This window comes from Xenopus laevis, chromosome 9_10S (assembly GCF_017654675.1).
Source record: "Xenopus laevis strain J_2021 chromosome 9_10S, Xenopus_laevis_v10.1, whole genome shotgun sequence".
NCBI lineage: Eukaryota > Metazoa > Chordata > Amphibia > Anura > Pipidae > Xenopus > Xenopus laevis.
Genome location: NC_054388.1, coordinates 44682127 through 44689444, shown reverse-complemented (window position 1 = coordinate 44689444; position 7318 = coordinate 44682127). Strand labels below are relative to the sequence as shown.

At 40.1% G+C, this 7318-nt stretch overlaps 1 protein-coding gene across 2 annotated transcripts; it reads left to right on the top strand.

The window, feature by feature from the left end:
• Positions 1 to 232: 232 nt before the first annotated feature.
• tvp23b.S (trans-golgi network vesicle protein 23 homolog B (S. cerevisiae) S homeolog) lies at positions 233 to 6749 on the top strand. Of its 2 annotated transcripts, XR_005964660.1 has the most exons (8): positions 233 to 367; positions 1160 to 1242; positions 1382 to 1523; positions 4246 to 4335; positions 4480 to 4608; positions 4983 to 5111; positions 5851 to 6047; positions 6518 to 6749. XR_005964660.1 is itself a non-coding variant. In XM_018237582.2 (7 exons), exons 1-7 carry the CDS (start codon positions 356 to 358, stop codon positions 5881 to 5883), a joined length of 618 nt encoding a protein of 205 aa, XP_018093071.1. In that variant the 5' UTR covers positions 233 to 355; the 3' UTR covers positions 5884 to 6749. The 2 variants fall into 2 exon arrangements, 1 of the variants encoding a protein (XP_018093071.1); XM_018237582.2 differs by having other exon boundaries at positions 5851 to 6749.
• Positions 6750 to 7318: the final 569 nt, after the last annotated feature.

Sequence of the window (7318 nt, the reverse complement as noted above, 5' to 3'; positions counted from 1 at the left end):
GGTTGAGCTGTCAAAAGAGGGACTGTCCCTCCGAAAAAGGGACAGTTGGGAGGTATGTGCTTGTCATTAGGCCACAAATACTGATGAATGCTTTACTAAAACTATTTGATGGCCCTGTGCTTAGTCTGCAAATAAGAAGCAACTAGCATTAGCTATTCGGGCCATTATCGGCGTGCCCTTTACCACTGAACTGACTGAAACAATCTCAGACAAAACAATGTATAGCTCCAGAGCCCATAACGAATATCACAACCCGCAGCTGCGCATGCGCGGACGAGGACAGGCTTCATCGTGTCCTGGTATTGACAGCGTGTCCCGGAAGTGAGCTGTAAAGGATTCCGGAAGAAGGGAGAGAATGCTGCGGCAGGTAAGGGGGCTGTTAGGGGTTTCTTTTGGAAAACCTGTGGAGTAATACTAATCTATATAACCTGTGGAGTAATACTAGAGTGGAGTAATACTAATCTATAGAGGGATACGTACAACAGGGACTCGCTCACAGCTACAAATATAACAGCAGAGTTATACAAGAGTTAGGAGTCTGCCTCAATGTCACTAAGCTGTGGGTTTAATTAGGATGTTTCTGTGTCAGGAATGCTCCTTACTGGGGATACTGGGAGTTGTAGTTCTTTGCATTATATCCCCCTGTTGCCGTAACACCAGGAAAGAGAAGCTCCAATGTCTTAGCACCCCTCTTACACTAGAATAGTAGAATAGGCCATTTCCCTGGTACCCTCAGAGTAGATAAAATGAAGAGGTGCAAATTAATGAAAAATTCCATATCACAGATGTGCAGTCGCTGCTGAACTACAGCTCCCAGCCTGCTCAGCGCTGTTTGTTGCATAAGAGTTCGACTGCGTCATCCTGTTTCTGCACGAGGGTCATAAATCAGCACTTGCCTAATTTGCACCTGGGCAGTAACCCATAGCAACCAGTGGGCGATTCGTTTATGTTTCAGCCAGCTGCAGGTAGAACAATGAAGACAGACATTTGATTGGTTGCCGTGCCATGTACTAATTAGACCAGAGTTGAAAAATAATCTGTCGGTCATAATATAAGTGGGGTGCAAGGTCTTCTTTGCTGTGCATTTTGGTATAACCTGCTATGGGACAAAACAGACCTTCCTTCCCTTCTGTATTTGATGTTCTCTTTGTCGTTATAGGACAGCAATGATGAGACAGAAGATGTTTCCCTGTTTGATGCTGAAGATGAAGGAACTAAGGCTGCAAAAAAGAAAAAGATAAGGTACTTATGTGTGGGGCCCAAATTGGGGCAAACTGATACCCTCTGGTGACCTATATGATGGTGTTACCCTTGCAGTATTGACCAGGACTGTTTGGTATGTCTGTACTTAAATATATATATATATCATGGGTTTTTTCAGGCACCCCATTGCTTCGTTTTTCCATCTGTTTTTCCGGATCAGCGCAATCTTGGTATACATGCTCTCTGGGTTTAGCAGCAGTTTCATCGCCTGCATGGTGACCATCATTTTGCTCTTGTCCTGTGACTTCTGGGTTGTGAAGGTGAGTACTGAGTTTTGTTTTCCATATTTAAGACCTGTAGTATTTTAGGTAATTAGTTGACTCTCTTCGCCCCTTGGATCCCCAGATGTTGCTGTACTTCATCTCCCAGCATTCTTTAACATATACAAAATTATTAAAGGTGTCAACCCATGAAAAAAAAATTTTTTTTACCTAATAAGAGAATAAATAATTCTAAGCAACTTTTCAATATACATTCATTACAAATGTTCTGTGGTTCTTTGTATATGTCGCAATGTTTGTCTGCCCCAGTGCCGGAACTAGGGGTAGGCAGAGTAGGCACATGCCTAGGGTGCAAACTGGAGGGGCGCCAGTCACGTACCTTCCAAGCTGCCTGCCTACCCCTAATCCGGTCCCCTCTCTTCTGTAGAGTCGGCTTGCGCGTCCATTGGCGCATGCACGCCAGCGTCCGTTAGGGCATACACGCTAGCGTCCATTTGCGCATGCGCGCCAGCGTCTGTTCACGCATGCACACGTCTGTTCATGCGTGCACCAAGTCGGTGCTGCGGCCAGCCAGGTTGCCTAGGACGGCTGGCTGGGCCCGGCTTTGGTCTGCCCCTTTCTATTCTCGGCGTGGATGTCTTAAACTTGAAACAATGTAAGACAAGCCAGTTGATTAACAGACCTGTCTTTGCTGGGGAACTAAGAAGTTTTTTGTAACATTGTTTAAAAAGTAACAAGTAGCAAATGCTGCTTTCACTGGCAATTGTTTTTTTAAATAAAAGCACCAAATATTTTTAATAAATGTATATTGGAAAGTTGCTTAGAATGGTGTTTTCTCTTTTTATTTTAGGGTTGGCTTGCCCTTTAAGCATGCTGGTGGTTGTAGTCCAAAAATATCTCAACTCCAAGGTTAATAAGCCACATTCATACATATGTACATAGGTTAGATCAGCAGTGCACAGAATATTTTGTTTGCCCACAAATGATTCAGTACTTGTTTGGCCTCATTCTTTGCTCACTGGCTTTACAATTAATATTCTATTAAAGACCCTACAAACCATATTAATAATATAACCATAATATTCATCATAGTCTATAAGCATTGATAAACACTAATAAGAATTGTACAGTAACTATGTAAATGAAGTAAAGTTGCCACCCTAATGACATGCATATTTTGGCAATGTTTCCTATGCTCTAACATAGAGTCAATTATTACCTAAATTTATATGGCCAGTACAAAAAACTGTACTTCCATAAGTAGCAGTAATTCCTCAGAAACAATTTGTCAGAAACAGTTCCCTGTGTTTGCTTATAGCCTGTACAGATAAATAGCATAAAACTATTCCAGCATAGCTATTCTACTGTGCTAAGCCACAGTCTATCAGTTAATTATTAGGATATGGTTTTATTATGATGATATCATCAAAGCAATGTCCGTGAAATTATTTTATATATGTTAAATTAGACTGGCTTTAGAAGCATTGCTGTAAACTTCTGTTGCTTAAAGGGGAACTATGAAAATGAAATTTTAAATGAAAATTTAATATAAGCTTCATCACTGAAATAAGAAACTTTCTAAATACAATCAATTAAAAATTCTGCATTGTTTCTGAAATAATCATGTTTATCTGCACTATCCTCTCTCAGCATATATTTCTCTTCATTTTCTCTTCATGCAGGAGTTGGGAGTCAGGTATTCATTGACAGTTAGATCCAATATATCTCCTATTGCCTAGAAGATGTATTAGAGCTCACTCTATTAAAATCACCAGACATTGTGTCTCTATACATGCAGTACGGTATTTGTGCAAAAGGCAGTTATTTTGTTAGATTTTGTTTGTACTGGAATCATGTATTTGAATGAGCTCTAATTCATCTGCTAGGAAAGGAAGCCCCCCTATAAGATATATTGGATCTAACTGTCAGTTAATATCTGACACCCAACCCCTGCATGAAGAGAGAATGAAGAGAAAGAGATGCTGAATTTCTAATTTATGGTATTTACAACGTTTTTTATTTGAGTATCCGGAAGCTTGTATATAATTTCCCCTTTAAATAATTTTAATGAAGTCATAATTTTGTAACATATGTAACTACATGTATGGGTTAAGGTTTAGCATTATAAATGGAGATAATATTGCCTTAAAGGAAAACTATACCCCCAAAATGAATACTTGAGCACCAGATCAATCAAATTAAGTGGCATATTAAGGAGTCTTATCAAACTGGAATATATATTTAAGTAAATATTTTTCTTTTACATCTCTTGCCTTCAACCACCATTTCGTGATGGTCTGTGTGCTGCCTCAGAGATCACCTGACCAGAAATACTTCAACTCTAACTGTAACAGGAAGAAGTCTGTCTGTTAATTGGCTCATGTGACCTAACAAGTATAGTTTGTTTGGTATGTATGTGTGCACCGTGAATCATATGATTCCTGGGGGCTGCCCTTATTTTTTAAAATGGCAGTTTTCTATTTATGATTACCCAATGACACATACTGCTAAAAAAGTATATTATTATGAAAATGGTTTATTTACATGAAGCAGGGTTTTACATATGAGCTGTTTTATGCAATATCTTTTTATAGAGACCTACATTGTTTGAGGGGTATAGTTTTCCTTTAAGAACATATATATGTCAATAATCCCCCTGAAGTGCCTTTCTAACATGGAAGTTTGTTATCCCTTAAATCCACTTTGGATCCTGGTATCTCAGGTTCAGCTTACTGACAGTGTCTGTTTTGTGTCCCTACAGAACATAACAGGAAGGCTGATGGTGGGGCTGCGGTGGTGGAACCAGGTGGATGATGATGGAAAGAGTCACTGGGTGTATGAATCCAGGAAGGTAGGCTTTATTACAGGTGTATTGCTAAATTGTGTAGCAGAGGATTGCCCCTGATGCATACATAGTAGCACTGTCTGTCCAGGACTGATGTGTAATTCTGTCCCTTGTATCTTTCTACGTGAGTGATACTTGTACCTTTTTCAGGCAGCTCAAGAAAAGAAATCCAGCTCTGAAGCAGAGTCCCGGATCTTCTGGTTAGGGCTCATTACCTGCCCCATCATTTGGGTGATCCTCGCCTTCAGCTCACTCTTATCCTTTAATTTGAAATGGCTGGTAAGGTCCAAAGGTTTTTGGATAATAATGCTGATAACAAGTTTATAGTCTGCAGTGAGGCACTGATATATAATAATATAATGGCTTTACGGTTTTTAACATGTTTGTTTTCACTGTTAATCTCCCTTATTGAGCAGCTTGAGTCATTACTTTCCCCAAAACTGTTTTTTGTTTTGTTAAGAAGCAGACATAGCCGTTAGCTTGGAGCTGTATTTAGGAGAAAAACTCGAGACTCACTGCATGCATGTGTGACATGGGGGATAAGCGTGTGTGACCTACAATATTCCATCGTATAACTGTCATTTACGTGAGCATGAGAGATGTATCCAGCTTATGTATTTGGGCAGATGAATAAACTTTCTTTTCCACTACAGGCTGTAGTTATCATGGGCGTGACACTTCAGGGTGCAAATCTGTATGGTTATATCAAGTGCAAAGTTGGCAGTCGCAAGAATCTCACCAGCATTGCTACCAATTACTTTGGGACCCAGTTCCTCAGACAGGTAATAAGAGATATAGGATGGTGAGAAAGGCCAAGCTATTGGAGAAACTTGTGCTCTGTGTTGAAATACAGGTGTTTTTTCTGTGCACTAGATAATGTATAGGACTGGAAGATTATAAAGTAGACTCTTAAGATCTTCACAGATCTTCTGAAGGGCTGTGGTGTCATTTGTCTGGTACAGACATGTTAAGCTCCCCATAGACGCAACGATTCTTCTTGCCGAACGACCGATTTTAGGGAAGCCCGACCAATTATCGTGTGGTTAGTGGTATTCGAACGATCATACATCTTACGATTTTTCGGCCGACATCTGTCGGGAAATTGATCGGCCAGGTCAAAAAATCTTTGTCGGTCCCAGTGCAATCTCTCTATGTTTGCAGGGTCAAGCAGGCAGCTCCCCTTTGTTTTCCTGGTAAATTGGTCTTTTTAGTTGATGGTAAATTCGTACGATCGTACGATCGTTCTGAGAAGATCGTGGTCTCACGATCAGGATCTGATCTTTTAAAAATCTCAACATCTATGGCCAGCTTTAGACATAATACTTAGCATTTGTAGCCTCATTCTTTTCTACGCTTTAGTTCTCCTTTAATAGATGTCTTGGCTAGAATAATGCTGCCTCTCTACACTCATTAAATAAATATAGAGTGTAATAAACAATAGACAAGTTCTTCATAACCTGAAATAACATATTTTGATGGGCATCGTATTTTAGTGATATCTTTTTCTGGTTTTTTTTTCAGACTTTTTCCAGAGAGAACCAAGCTGAATCCTGAATACCTTCCCTACATGGACTTCGTTTTATTTAATTTCCTCTGGTGGAAAGTATTTTTGAGCAAAACTCAGACCTGAAATCTTCCTTTTAAATCATTTTTGTGCTGCTTTTGCCGATTGCAGTTTGTTCGGTTCATACTGGGGGCTGTTGCTCACGGACACATAGGGGGGAATTCACAAAAGTGTCGGAAACGAAAAAATGTCTTTAAAATGTCGTAGAAAGTGTCGTAGCAACAGCCGACAAATTCACAGAGCATTTCTCCGCCAATTTTCCAACATGTGCGACACTTTTGAATTAGTGTCGTTAAAAGTGGGCGTGGTTTTTTCGGCGCCACTTTTCCCGACATTTTTATGAATTACTCGTAAACTCATTCTTTTTACCGACAATTTTTCAGACACTTTAGGCTCTCCAAAATGAAAATGTCAGACAAATTGTCGTTTAAAAAGTCTTGGTAAATGTCGTTTGTACGATGAAAAGATATACGACATTTTAGAAAATTGTCAGACTTACGAGACATTCAGAGATGGTAACATCTGCCTTTGTGAATTTGCCGTTTGTACGACATTTTACAAATTTGTCGACCGCCACTTCTGGGTTACTTTTTTTACCGACACTTTTGTGAATTCCCCCCATAGAGGGACTTGGACATCATCCGGAGTGATGATCCCTGGGACAAAGTTAAAATAAATCACACTAATCTGCAGCTCTGGCCTTAACTCCTTTTTTACTGTTAACATTTTATCTACAGAAGCGCAACTGTTGTTAAGTCTTTCTTCCTTGGCTAGGAGTGTAAATATGTATTTATGGATATTGGGGATGTGCAACACGTCATGGCGAGTGGGGAATAAAGGATATTTCTTAATCTTTCCTGCATAACTGTCATTCTTTCATAACATGATGCCTGATTATCAGTCTCTGGGGATTCAGTGTTGTGTGTCCAGAACATTTCTTCTCTGCATATTTATATTTTTATATATGGGTAGGATGTGCTATATTGTCTCCCTTAGACAGCACCGTATGAAGGTATAGCTTGCCCAGAGCATTCCTTCTCTGTATGTTTGTATTTGTACATATGGGATGGAGGTGCCACCCTTAGACAGTACAGTATGAGGGTATAGCGTATTGTGTGCCCAGAAAATTCCTTTCTGTTTCCTTAACCAATAAACAAGGTTATGCCTGGCTGTGCCAAACTAGGCACAGGGGCTGGATCAGGTAGAGTATGATGTATTTAATCTGACACAAGCTTGCACATGCAGGTCTGCAGCCCATGGATGTGAGTGAGTTGGTGCAAGTTTCCCACACTTTGCCCACACTTTATCCCAGGAGGAACTTCATTCTGCCAGAAATATGAGGCCACATCCATGAGTGGAATGTTGCCTCAAACCGCAGGCAGGAAGCTGAGGATGAGGAGTGGAATTAACTCTGACAGAGGCTTC